General features: G+C 50.2%; 1 protein-coding gene across 1 annotated transcript in view; it reads right to left on the reverse strand.

The window, feature by feature from the left end:
* The window catches only part of LOC147571253 (leucine carboxyl methyltransferase 1-like), a 44,572-nt gene extending 43,216 nt beyond the window's left edge, over window positions 1-1,356 (reverse strand). The window contains exon 1 of the mRNA XM_086696490.1: window positions 1,214-1,356. Coding sequence (XP_086552616.1) covers window positions 1,214-1,323 — 110 coding nt within the window. The 5' untranslated portion in view covers window positions 1,324-1,356. The remainder of the gene's footprint in view (window positions 1-1,213) is intronic.
* Window positions 1,357-14,372: the final 13,016 nt, after the last annotated feature.

Consider the following 14,372-nt stretch of genomic DNA (forward strand, 5'->3'; position numbering starts at 1 on the left):
AGAGCATGAGCAGGAGAGGGGCAGAAAGAGAGGGAGACACAGCATCAGAAGCAGAGCCCGATCAAGAAACTTGATGCAGAATGGTTTAGTGGCAGAGCTAGGATCAGCTTGACAGAGCCTGGCCCCAAGGTCCATGTTTTAAAGCACTATGCTTAGTCTCCAAGAACCTACAAAAAGTGCGAGCCTTAACCCAAAACCTTGGCATTCCCCACCTACATTCCCTAGTGGCCCCAGCTTCAAGGGCATTCTACCCATTCCTTTAACAGTTCGCACTCCCCTGCTCTGCCCCAACACCCTCCTATATCCCCGTTTTGCATTCAGCCTTGTGATCTCAGCTTCAACATTATTGCCTAAATTACAAACTCGAATGGCATGCCGTATTTCTCAGCACTCAACACAAAACCGTAATTATGTATTTCACAGGGAATTATTTGCTTCCTGTCTTTTCCGACGAGGTGGTGCTGCCGTCAGACGCCACGTCAGTCCTATTCATCATGTGTTCCCAATAACTGAATACCCACCAACCATTCAAAAAAGAAGGCTTTGGCACAACAGATACGCTCAATAATTTCTGTGGAACGAATGAATAAAGTACACTCGAGCCTCGTGCTTCCAGGTGTGTGATACATGTCTGTGTTCACGATACTGCCCTCACTACACCCCCAAGTATGTAGACCCCTGTGGCATACAGGCAAGAGCTCTGGAAAATGCTGGCTCTGCACAGCAACATTATGGGGCCCCGGCAGTCCATTCCCCCCCCGCCTCCCCCCCCATTTCGACTGGCCTGAGTTTCAGGGGCACGATGGGGATCGTAACAACCCCCAATGAAAAGTAACCTATTAAAGAGGAAGAACTTGCACTTCTCCTAACTCCTCAAGACTAGAATTATTTGCTTCACTGTCTGTGAAGTCTGTCTCCCAGCAAGACTTGAGCCTCACGAAGGCCACAAGACCCCGTTCGGCTGGTTTAGGGCCGGATTCCCAGTCCCGCTCTCCCCAGGCCTGACACACGGCAGAAGTGAGACAATTACCAGTTAAATAAATGAACCGCTGCTCTGTGCACTTCACAGGTGTGAAACCAGGGTCGCCGGAAATTGACGGGTACCTTCTGGCGCACCAGGATGTTCCCGATACGCTGGGATCACAGGCCCGCCTCCCACCTAGGCCCCAGCCCCCCAGGGACGCCGGCCCCTAAGCCCGAGCCCGGCAGGCACCTCTTGCATATAGAAGCATCTTCGCAAGTGCAGCGCACGCCCTCGTCGTCTGGGTCTGTCGAGGAGGAAGAAGAGGCTGTGAAAGAGGGCCTCCTCAGGCTAGCGGCCATGGGCGTGGAGGTTCCGGGGTGCCGTGCCCACCGGGGACATGGAAGCGGGCTCCACAAATGCCCTGGAAAGGAGTGAGCCTCTGAGAACACCGGAGAGAGGGGCTGGGCTCCAGCGGTCTCAGCCGGTGCGGCTCAGTGACGCCGCCCACCTCAGCTGCCCCAGCAACCTTCCCGCTCATTGGCGCCTCTGCCCAGACGCTCATTGGACAATTTCTCCGCCCCCTTGGCCCGCGGAAGGGCTCATTGGATAGCTCTATTGGCCCCGCCCACACCACCGCAAGTCCGCTGAGTAGGGGGAAGGAAACAAGTGGACGCAAAACGAGAGCACCGCAATGCTTTCTGGGAATTGTGGTCGTGGGTGCGCTGGGAGTGCATTGGGTATTCATTTGTTTACTTACTTATTTACTTATTTATTCATTTATTCATTTGTGTGTGTGTGTGTGTGTGTGTGTGTGTGTGTGTGTGTGTTTATTTATGAACGAGAGAGAGAAGACAAGTGGGAAGGTCACGGGAAGGAGAGAGAATCTGCAACAAGCTGTATGCGCAGCGCAGAGCCTGACGCTAGGCTCCATCTCGCCACCGTGAGATCATGACCGCAACTGACATCAGGAGGCGGTCGCTTAACCCACTAAGCCACCCAGGTACCCCAGGCTTTGGGTTTCTTATTGCTGGTCAGAAAATTTTATAACTGTGATTCACGCAGGGCGGGAGAACTAGCAGGATGCTCAGCTTTGGGTCGAAGGGCAGAGAGTCCAGCTGGAGGAAACAAGTGTTCATGTTGCAGTTAGTCGGGGCTCAGTCTCATTCGACAATTGAACAAATGTTCACCGAGTGCTAACTCTGCGCCAGGAGCTGTGCTAAGTAAGGGCTTTGCGCACATAATCGCCTTTCAAATGTGGAGGAAGGAATGTGTGGGAAATTGGTACAATGGAAAACTATGTTGCAGTGTAAATGCACCAGAGCTGCCAGTTACAAGGGTCAATGGCTGAATCTAAGGACATAATATTCAGTGAAAGAAGGGATGTAACACTTTTATAAAGTCCAAACCAAGCAAAACGGATGTTAAGAGATACATATATATATATATATATATGATAAAACACTCTACAGAAAAATAAAGGAATGGCGGGGGGAGGGAGGGAGACAGGAATCACCACACTTGTGACCTTTAGAGAGTGGAGAGGATACAACACTGGAAGGGAAGGGTTACTTAGGCCCTTCAATAATTTCTCAAGTTGGGGTGGTTCACCTGTGTTTCATTATTACACTTACCGAAGACATTCGTTACATATATTTTATACTGGCCTTCTAAAACATTTTCTAGGTAAGCAGTGTGTTTGTAGTTTGTTTGTAAGTAGTGTGTTTGTATGAGAGACAGCACAAGCAGGGGTGGGGCGGAGAGAAGGGGGACACAGAATCCAAGGAAGGCTCCAGGCTCCGAGCCGTCAGCACAGAGCCCACCGCCAGCTAAAACTCAGGCACTGCGAGATCACGAACCGCCGCCCAGTCCCACCGGTGCGCGGCCTAGCCGGGGCGGGAGTCGGGACCGCGGCGGCGCCGGGAGCGGGACTCGGTGCGCTCGGCGAAGCGGCCAGGGCTGGGGGGCGGGGGCCAGGCGGCGCGCGGCGCCCGAGCCTGGCGCTCCTCTGCCAGCCCGGCCCCGCGCGGTCCCCGGCGGGCGACGCCAATGGAAGTGACGCGGCGAGGGCGGGGCTCCGGCCCGGCCCTGGAGCAGCAGCCGCCGCCGCAGACGCCGCCGCCGCAGACGCCGCCGCCGCAGACGCCGCTCAGCCGCCGTAGCAGCCGCAACCGCCGACGCCGCTCAGTCCCCGCAGCAGCCGCAGTAGCAGCCGCAGCCAGCGCAGCCGCCGCCGCCGCCGCCGCCACAGACGCCGCTCAGCCGCCGCAGCAGCCGCAGCCGCCGCCGCCGCTCAGTCCCCGCAGCAGCCGCAGTAGCAGCCGCAGCCGGCGCAGCAGCATCAGCCGCCGCACCCGCCGCAGTAGCAGTCGCCGCCGCCGCCGCCGCCGCAGTACAGCCGCACCGCAGCCGCAGTCGCAGCCGGCGCAGCCGCCGCCTCCGCTCAGCCGCCGCCTCCGCTCAGCCGCCGCCTCCGCTCAGCCGCCACCGCAGCCGCAGTAGCAGTCGCAGCCGCCGCAGCAGCCGCAGTAGCAACCACAGCCTGCGCAGCCAGAGCCGCCGCCGCAGCCGCAGGAGGCGCAGCAGCAGCCGCCGCCGCGGCCTCGGCCTGGAAGCGATGTAGCCGCGCCAGGCCCGAGCCCCGCGGGCCGCAGCTGCCGCTGCTCTTGAACCGCACGAAGCAGCTCGCCAACCAGACCGTGGGCAGGTGAGTGAGCCGTACCGGGCCGGCCGGGAGCGCGCGTGTCGGGGACCGGGGGTCGGGGTCGTGGCCCGGGCCGGGGCGGGCCCGCTGCCCCGCGGGGCCCCGCGCTCCGGCCCGGCCGCCCGCCCGCTCCGCGCCGGGTCCTCTGCGGGCCAGGGACGAGGGCTGTGCGACGCAGCGGCCAGGCGGCCAGCTCGGGGCCGCCGCCCGAGTCCCCGGGCACAGCGGGGCGGGCCGGCCTCCCGGGACGCCCCCCGCGCGGGTCCCCGCCGCCCATTGTCCCGGCCCCGCTGAGCGTCGTCCTCTGGGGTCTGGACCCAAGCTTTCCCCGGGCCTCCCCCCCTCTCCCGGGGCTTGGCCTTGGGCAGAAACTCGGCTAACTGGTGTGCCCGAGGCCGGGCGGGCGCGGTGCTCTGGGGGGCGGCATTCTCAGCCTTTCCGGGTCGCCCGGCCGCTGCCGACCGACCGTCCACCTCCAAGTGCCTGATGGCAGTAAATAAGGAAGGGGCGATCAGAGCCCATCGGAGCCGCTTCGGGAGACTCAGGACTCCCTTGGAGGGACTTTGGAGGGTGTGCCGTCTCCCAACCGTGGCCCCTATGGACCCGACTGCTCAAGTTCTTGACCTGTAGACATTTGGAAGCGGGAGGAAAGAATTGTGGAAAGGCCTTGGGCAAATGGAAAAACAAAAAGAGGGGGGGCTTTCCAAACAGCTTTTCTCACTTTGGATTGGGGAGCAAATTCTTCTCCAGGTTTCTCTGGTATGGCTTTAATGCTTGACAGAAACGGTGGATGATGAAATGACAGAAGAGACCGGAGTTTGTAGTGGTTTTGAGAGCCTCTGGAGGTTGATTATGGTGTGCTGTGTCATCTGGGGTAAATCTTTCAAGGTCTTTCAGGGCAGTGAGCTGTCCTGTCCCCGCTGACTGTTTCTTCCGAGAAGGGGTATGAAAGTGTGACTGTTTCATCGCTTTTTCTTCTTTGTTTTCCACAGTTGAGTAAAAGGGGGCGTTTGGTTTGGCCAGAGCACGTGGGGACACTTCTTTTCTGTGTGTGTCTGAAAATACTTTTACTTACCCTGGAGCTTTCTATATTTGCTTTTTACAGTTTTGTTCCCCCCGCCCCCAACTTTTTGCTTAGTTTTGTTCAATTTCGTTGCTACCCCCAGCCTGTTATCTCCGTGTGCACTTATCCTGTTTCCAGAGTGGATCCCTGTCCCTACAGCCTAGCGGTGCCTACTTTTCTGTCATTTGTAGGAAAATGATAGAAATAACGAGTGCCAAGGGGAAGGCAGACGGAATAGTCGTGGGGTCCAAAGCTTCAAGCAGGCATCTGTGAATGAGTTACAAAATAGCTCCTTAGAAGTTTTGTGTCTCCACCCACCCCCACCCCCTTGGCATTCCCAGTAACATGCATTGGTGAAACCAGTATTTAGTGACTATCAAGACACATCTGTCACATTGTCGTTCTGGTGCAAGATAACCGGGGTGTTCTTACCAGCAGGAGGCAGGAAGTGTGGTCTTTTCTAGTCCTGCTAAAAGGAAAGAAAGAGCTTTTTGGAAATCCCTGACGCAGAGAATCCGGTAGCTGTGGATGGCAGTTGGCGTGGAGGGTGTGGAGGAAGGGGTGCACCAAGGTGAGGAACTTGCGCATTTGGTTGTGAGGTCGATGAGTCCAGGAGGACAGGCATCTGGGGACCTAACAGAGTTGACTACGCGGGTGAGGCTCTGGAAGGGAGTGTCTCTTTGGATGTCAGCTTCTGCCAAGATGGAAGCTCTCCCTGGAGGCCTGAATGTTCTCCTGGATAGTAGCCTTTAGGTAAGTCAGGGTTGCAAACTCCAAGCCTCAGGGGGCCGGGCTAATAAGAAGAAAACAAGAGCGACTTCGACCGGGTGAGGGCCGTGGGGGACCCGACGGCGCCTGTCTTACCAAAGGGCCGCGTGAGACTATGGGCCCGCTGTCGGGCCCGACCTTTGGAGTTGTTGAGAAAGGCCTAAATCCTTCTGGATTTTCATGAAGATGAGGTGGCATTTAATGCCAATTGAAAACGACCACCAGGGCCCTGAGTGGGACTAAACAAAACACATCTGTGGCCAGATTCGGTCTGTGGGTCACCAGTGGGCAGTTGCTTGTGTAAAAGGTTGGGGAGGTGAAGATTCCTGTGATGATTTTTCTCTTTTTCCTCCTGCGCCCCACCCTCCCATTACTACCTTCTCAGTTCTCGGATGTGTCGACGAGCTCGTCCTTTCCTTTACAGAAACGTTTCAGAGATCCGAGAGTAGCCATCATCACTACTTCTCTCCTGGTTTGATTTACCAAGCGCTGTACCGAACCACCTGGCCTGGTCTCACCTACTGGTGCTTGTTATCATTTCTGGCTTAGAGAGAGGAAAAATGACCTGCCGTTGTCTGCCCAGCCAGCGAGTGGCCGAGGCAGGACTTGGGGCCCGGGGTGTGACGCTGGACCCCGTGTGTTTCCGACTGTAGACACTGGGCCGGCTGCCCGCCAGGGAAGGGTTCCTTTGGATGAAATGTCTTTGGTGCTTGCTGACTTGCTGGGCTAGATGCTTTTGAGTCAAGTCTCTCGCTGCCTTCTCCACGGCAAGTCCCAGAGGTGATGTTATTTATTCCTGGTTTAATGATGAGGAAGTGAGGACCCAAAGAGGTCATCGGGCTAGTTAATAAGAGCGCTGCCGTTCATCAGAAACCAGGGTTCTGCCTGCAAAGCAGGGAGAAGTCCTTACTTCACCCAGGCAACTCTTTCTTTAAGAAACCCCGTGTTAGAATTCTGTGTGACGACGCTTCCACAGAATCCTGGAAGCTGAGAGTTGGATGTTGCTCTAGTCCAGGGGCTCCCGCCAGGGATGGCCCCCTGGGGGACATTTGGCAATGGCCGGAGACGTTTTTGTTTTTGTCCTGACTTGGCTCAGGCGTGGGGTGCTCCTGGCATCTGGCGACACAGGCCGGGGCTGCTGCTGACCAGCCTACACCGCCCAGGACAGCCTCGCCGCACAGAATTATCTGGTCCCAAATGTCAAGAGTGGTGAGGTTGGGAAAGCCTGGTCGACTCCTTTGAGATTCTGGGTATGTGAATCGTGAAAACTCAAGATGGGTGATGTTTGCCTGCAGGGTGAAGATGTGTTCTGTTTGGTCTGTTTCTTACGTGTGGAAGTCTTGATGACAATCATTGGGCCATACTGAACACTTGGGAGTTCTCACATGGAAACCTGGACTTCCAGGTTCTTCTCAAATCTTGCAAGACCTCGCAAAGCCTGGCATCGCGGCATCGCGCCCTTGTGCGAGTACACGTCGTCGTAGCTGCAGCTGCGTAGGTGCTGTCCCGTCTGGGTGGGGCATCGACCGTCCAGTGTGCCTGGGTCCCTACCTGGCTTTTCCTGCTGTGGTTCGTTCCTTGCGGACCCCTCCCTGCTCACGGGTCTCTAACGACCTTCTCCAGGAGCAGCAGAGTCTCTACCTTGCGAGGTAGCCCGTTCAGTTAGGGGCAACGTGAATCCAAGGCATCTCTGCCCGTGAGTCCCAGGGGAGTCCTCTGGTGCCAAGACGCATCTGTCTCCCTTCCGCGAGACGGCCCTTTCTGTGTTCGGCGTTGCAAACCGTGTCCTCGCTCTATCAGCGGTAACATTCTCCCCCCCCCCCCACCTATTCCACGCCCTGACTTCCTCTGCCTTTTCCAGAGGAGGTGGCTGTGCTTGGTTCGCTTCAGTCTGAGTGGATCCCGTCCAGCCTCTGCATAGAGCAGAGGAGGAGAGGAATGTGTTCTCCCCACGACCTCTGAATCCGAGCATCCGTGGCGTGGTCATCCACTGTATTACCTACTGTGAAATCAAACAGGGTTGTTTATAGGTGAGTGAAGAAAGCCCACGGTTCACTGAACCAAGATGAACCCTAAACAGATGTGCTCACGTGTGGCCTTATGGCGTTGGTTTTACACGTGAAGGCAGCATGTTATTCCAAGAGGAAACAATGTCTGTGGTCGTGGTTCCCAGTGTGTCGGCGGCAGCCCCCTGCCCCTGAGATTGGACATGGGTATATGGTGTAGGGTCCCAGAGTCAGTATGCACACCAGGCAGTCTTGTCGGACTGGAGATGTTTGGCCTTTATGATTCTGTTTCTGTTCCTCAAATGTAGGCAGATGCCATCGTAATCAATCCAAGTATAGATCCACGTACAAATATTATTACACTCCTACCTGCCGTGTGTGTCTATTGTCTTAAATGTGGATGTCAAAAGTAAAGCAGGCCCCCGGTCCTTTTTCCAAAACCCTAGGGGCCAGATGAGTTTTGGAATTCAGACGTTTCCAGGTTTTATTTCTTTTTTATTAATTTCTTTTTTTTTTTTACGTTTATTGATTTTTGAGACAGAGAGAGACTGAGCATGGACGGGGAGGGTCAGAGAGAGGGAGACACAGAACCCGAAACGGGCTCCAGGCTCTGAGCCGTCAGCACAGGGCCCGTCGCCGGGCTCGAACTCGCGGGACCGCGAGATCGTGACCCGAGCCGAAGTGGGACGCCCAACCGACTGAGCCAGCCAGGTGCCCCATAAGTAGCCACTGTTTTCCGTTATAGTTCTATCCGTATAAACCCTGCTACCCTTAAAACACCTGGGATCCCAACAGATTTAAAGACGGTAAATCGTTTGCTGTTTCTTCTAGATTTGGCTAATAGGTTCTGTTCAGCGCCGATTTCAATGTCCTCTCGGCCAGCTTTCCCTTGACCTTGAAGGGGACATGTTTTACCTTGTTATGCACAGGGCACCCAAACCCTTCTGCTATCACATGTCATCTTTGCAGGCGGGACCTTAACTTACCGGGAGCACAGGTATGACCTCGCATGTCTGACATCCTACCGTGAGGACATTTGTTGGACACGTTTGTTGAGGACGTACAAGTCTCAAATCTTTCCGTATTTTGGGGGTTCTGGAGGCAACATATTCCTTGTTGATAAATTTTACTTCAGCCCATTTATGCTGTTACTTGTAAACCAGACCACACTGAGCGGGCCTCCACCCAAACAAAGCGGTTGGAGAATACTCTCCTCCCATAGAGACAAATGTACGTGTATGTCTTCCTTTGGCCACAGCCTCCAAGCCCACCAATGTCCACCCTGGTCAGAAGTAACCACTGTTTTGGGGTGCCTTGGTGGCTCGGTCAGTGTAAGCATCTGACTTTGGCTCAGGTTGTGGTCTCGTGCCTTGTGATCTTGTGGCTCGTGACCTCTCAGCTCTTGAGTCCAAGCCCCGCCTCTGTCAGCGCAGAACCTGCTTCAGGTCCTCTTTCTCCCTCTCTGTCTCTCTCTCTCTCTCTGCCCCTCCCCCATTTTCACTCTCAAACAAGAAAAATAAACATAAAAAAATTATTGCAGACAAAAGAAGTAGCCACTGTTTTTTTTTTTTTCAGTGTTGAATTGATTGTATTCTTGCTTATAAACTTTCTATAGACAATGTAGCGTTCTTTTGTACCCCTGGACAAACCACTCTCACTGCTCCATTGTTGGTCCGCCACTAGAGAGAATAATTGGTAAGTACTTCACATAGAATGTGGCATGGTGTTTAATTTTGAAAACACTTAGATAACACTGATGTTAAAGTTTTTTTTCAATATATGAAATTTATTTTCAAATTGGTTTCCCGACAACACCCAGTGCTCATCCCAAAAGGTGCCCTCCTCAATACCCATCACCCACCCTCCCCTCCCTCCCATCCCCCATCAACCCTCAGTTTGTTCTCAGTTTTTAAGAGTCTTTTATGCTTTGGCTCTCTCCCACTCTAACCTCTTTTTTTTTTCCTTCCCCTCCCCCATGGGTATCTGTTAAGTTTCTCAGGATCCACATAAGAGTGAAACCATATGGTATCTGTCTTTCTCTGTATGGCTTATTTCACTTAGCATCACACTCTCCAGTTCCATCCACGTTGCTACAAAGGGCCATAGTTCGTTCTTTCTCATTGCCACGTAGTACTCCATTGTGTACATAAACCACAATTTCTTTATCCATTCATCAGTTGATGGACATTTAGGCTCTTTCCATCATTTGGCTATTGTTGAGAGTGCTGCTATAAACATTGGGGTACAAGTGCCCCTATGCATCAGTACTCCTGTTTCCCTTGGGTCAATTCCTAGCAGTGCTATTGCTGGGTCATACGGTAGGTCTATTTTTCATTTTCTGAGGAACCTCCACACCGCTTTCCAGAGTGGCTGCACCGATTTGCATTCCCACCGACAGTGCAAGAGGGTTCCCGTTTCTCCACGTCCTCTCCAGCATCTATAGTCTCCTGATTTGTTCGTTTTGGCCACTCTGACTGGCGTGAGGTGATATCTGAGTGTGGTTCTGATTTGTATTTCCCTGATGAGGAGCGACGTTGAGCATCTTTTCATGTGCCTGTTGGCCGTCCGCATATCTTCTTTAGAGAAGTGTCTATCCATGTTTTCTGCTCATTTCTTCACTGGGTTATTTGTTTTTCGGGTGTGGAGTTCGATGAGCTCTTCATAGATTTTGGATGCTAGCTAGCCCTTTGTCCGATGTGTCATTTGCAAATATCTTCTCCCATTCCGTTGGTTGCCTTTTAGTTTTGTTGGTTGTTTCCTTTGCTGTGCAGAAGCTTTTTATCTTCATAAGGTCCCAGTAATTCATTTTTGCTTTTAATTCCCTTGCCTTTGGGGATGTGTCGAGTAAGAGATTGCTACGGCTGAGGTCAGAGAGATCTTTTCCTGCTTCCTCCTCTAGGGTTTTGATGGTTTCCTGTCTCACATTCAGGTCCTTTATGCATTTTGAGTTTATTTTTGGGAATGGTGTGAGAAAGGGGTCTAGTTTCAGCCTTCTGCATGTTGCTGTCCAGTTCTCCCAGCACCGTTTGTTAACGAGACTGTCTTTTTTCCATTGGATGTTCTTTCTGCTTTGTCAAAGATTAGTTGGCCATACGTTTGTGGGTCTAGTTCTGGGGTTTCTATTCTATTCCATTGGTCTATGTGTCTGTTTTTGTGCCAATACCATGCTGTCTTAATGATGGCAGCTCTGTAGTAGAGGCTAAAGTCTGGGATTGTGATGCCTCCTGCTTTGGCCTTCTTCAAAATGACTTTGGCTATTCGGGGCCTTTTGTGGTTCCATATGAAGTTTAGAATTGCTTGTTCTAGTTTCGAGAAGAATGCTGGTGCGATTTTGATTGGGATTGCATTGAATGTGTAGATAGCTTTGGCTAGTATTGACATTTTGACAATATTTATTCTTCCAATCCATGAGCAGGGAATGTCTTTCCATTTCTTTATATCTTCTTCAATTACCTTCATAAGCTTTCTATAGTTTTCAGCATACAGATCTTTTACATCTTTGGTTAGCTTTATCCCTAGGTATTTTATGCTTCTTGGTGCAATTGTGAATGGGATCAGTTTCTTTATTTGTCTTTCTGTTGCTTCATTGTTAGTGTATAAGAATGCAACTGATTTCTGTACATTGATTTTGTATCCCGCAACTCTGCTGAATTCATGTATCAGTTGTAGCAGACTTTTGGTGGAGCCTATCGGATTTTCCGCGTATAATATCATGTCATCTGCAAAAAGCGAAAGCTTGACTTCATCTTTGCCAGTTTTGATGCCTTTGATTTCCTTTTGTTGTCTGATTGCTGATGCTAGCACTTCCAACACTGTGTTAAACAACAGCGGTGAGAGTGGGCATCCCTGTCGTGTTCCTGATCTCAGGGAAAAAGCTCTCAGTTTTTCCCCATTGAGGATGATGTTAGCTGTGGGCTGTTCATAAATGGCTTTTATGATGTTTAAGTATGTTCCTTCTATCCCGACTTTCTTAAGGGTTTTTATTAAGAAAGGGTGCTGGATTTGGTCAAAGGCCTTTTCTGCATCGATTGACAGGATCATATGGTTCTTATCTTTTCTTTTATTAATGTGATGTATCACGTTGATTGATTTGCGAATGTTGAACCAGCCCTGCATCCCAGGAAGGAATCCCACTTGATCTTGGTGAATCGTTCTTTTTCTATGCCGTTGAATTCGATTTGCTAGTATCTTATTGAGAATTTTTGCATCCATATTCATCAGGGATATTGGCCTGTAGTTCTCTTTTCTTACCGGGTCTCTGTCTGGTTTAGGAATCAAAGGAATACTGGCTTCATAGAATGAGTCTGGAAGTTTTCCTTCCCTTTCTACTTCTTGGAATAGCTTGAGAAGGATAGGTATTATCTCTGCTTTCAACGTCTGGTAGAACTCCCCTGGGAAGCCATCTGGTCCTGGACTCTTATTTGTTGGGAGATTTTTGATAACCGATTCAGTTTCTTCACTGGTTATGGGGTCTGTTCAAGCTTTCTATTTCCTCCTGATTGAGTTTTGGAAGAGTGTGGGTGCTTAGGAATTTGTCCATTTCTTGCAGGTGGTCCAGTTTGTTGGCATATAATTTTGCCTAGTATTCCCTGATAATTGTTTGTATCTCTGAGGGATTGGTTGTAATAATTCCATTTTCATTCATGATTTTATCTATTTGGGTCATCTCCCTTTTCTTTTTGAGAAGCCTGGCTAGAGGTTTGTCAACTTTGTTAATGTTTTTCAAAAAACCAACTCTTGGTTTCGTTGATCTGCTCTACTGTTTTTTTAGATTCTATATTGTTTATTTCTGCTCTGCTCTTTATTATTTCTCTTCTTCTGCTGGGTTGAGGCCGCCTTTGGTGTTCTGCTTCTATTTCCTTTAGGTGTGCTGTTGGATTTTGTATTTGGGATTTTTCTTGTTTCTTGAGATAGGCCTGGATTGCAATGTGTTTTCCTCTCAGGGCTGCCTTCGCTGCATCCCAAAGCGTTTGGATTGTTGTATTTTCATTTTCGTTTGTTTACATATACTTTTTAATTTCTTTTCTAATTGCCTGGTTGACCCACTCATTCTTTAGTAGGGTGTTGTTTAACCTCCATGCTTTTGGAGGTTTTCCAGACTTTTTCCTGTGGTTGATTTCAAGCTTCATCGCATTGTGGTCTGAAAGTATGCATGGTATAATTTCAATTCTTGTATACTTATGAAGGGCTGTTTTGTGACCCAGTATATGATCTATCGTGGAGAATGTTCCATGTGCACTCGAGAAGAAAGTATATTCTGTTGCTTTGGGATGCAGAGTTCTAAATATATCTGTCCAGTCCATCTGATCCAATGTGTCATTCAGGGCCCTTGTTTCTTTATTGACCACGTGTCCCGATGATCTATCCATTTCTGTAAGTGGAGTGTTAAAGTCCCCTGCAGTTACCACATTCTTATCGATAAGGTTGCTTATGTTTATGAGTAATTGCTTTATATGTCTGGGGGCTCCGGTATTCGGCGCGTAGACGTTTATAATTGTTAGCTCTTCCTGGTGGATAGACCCTGTAATCATTATGTAATGCCCTTCTTCATCTCTTGTTACAGCCTTTAATTTAAAGTCGAGTTTGTCTGCTATAAGTATGGCTACTCCAGCTTTCTTTTGGCTTCCAGTAGCATGATAAATCGTTCTCCATCCCCTCACTCTCAATCTAAAGGTGTCCTCAGATCTAAAATGAGTCTCTTGTAGACAGCAAATAGATGGGTCTTGTTTTTTTATCCATTCGGATACCCTGTGTCTTTTGGTTGGCGAATTTAATCCATTTACAGTCAGTGTGATTATAGAAAGATACGGGTTTAGAGTCATTGGGATGTCTGTATGTTTTATGCTTGTAGTGCTGTCTCTGCTACTTTGTCTCACAGGATCCCCCTTAGGATCTCTTGTAGGGCTGGTTTAGTGGTGACAAATTCCTTCAGTTTTTGTTTGTTTGGGAAGACCTTTATCTCTCCTTCTATTCTAAATGACAGACTTGCTGGATAAAGGATTCTCGGCTGCGTATTTTTTTCTGTTCAGCACATTAAAGATCTCGTGCCAATCCTTTCTGGCCTGCCAAGTTTCAAAAGAGAGATCAGTCACGAGTCTTCTAGTTCTCCCTTTCTATGTGAGGGCACGTTTACCCCTTGCTGCTTTCAGACTTTTCTCCTTATCCTTGTATTTTGCCAGTTTCACTATGATACGTCGTGCAGAAGATCGATTCAAGTTACGTCTGAAGGGAGTTCTCTGCGCCTCTTGGATTTCAGTGCCTTTTTCCTTCCCCAGTTCAGGGAAGTTCTCAGCTATTATTTCTTCAAGTATCCCTTCGGCACCTTTCCCTCTCTCTTCCTCCTCTGGGATACCAATTATGCGTGTATTATTTCTTTTTAGTGTATCACTTAGTTCTCTAATTTTCCCCTCCTACTCCTGGATTTTTTTGTCTCTCTTTTTCTCAGCTTCCTCTTTTTCCATAACGTTATCTTCTATTCTAGTTCACCTATTCTCTCCTCTGCCTCTTCAATCCGAGCCGTCGTCGTTTCCATTTCGTTTTGCATTTCGTTTAAAGCGTTTCTCAGCTCCTCCTGACTGTTCCTTAGTCCCTTGATCTCTGTAGTAAGAGATTCTCTGCTGTCCTCTATACTGTTTTCAAGCCCAGCGATTAATTTTATGACTATTATTCTAAATTCCCTTTCTGTTATATTACTTAAATCCTTTTGATGAGTTCATTAGCTGTTATTATTTCCTGGAGATTCTTCTAAGGGGAATTCTTCTGTTGGGTCATTTTGGATAGTCCCTGGAGTGGTGCGGACCTGCAGGGCACTTCCCCTGTGCTGTGGTGTATAACTGGAGTTGGTGGGTGGAGCCGCAGTCAGACCCGATG

The sequence above is a fragment of the Puma concolor genome, unplaced genomic scaffold, assembly GCF_028749965.1.
Source record: "Puma concolor isolate L17-30 unplaced genomic scaffold, mPumCon1.1.hap2 unalloc_scaffold_36, whole genome shotgun sequence".
NCBI classification, from domain to species: Eukaryota; Metazoa; Chordata; class Mammalia; order Carnivora; family Felidae; genus Puma; species Puma concolor.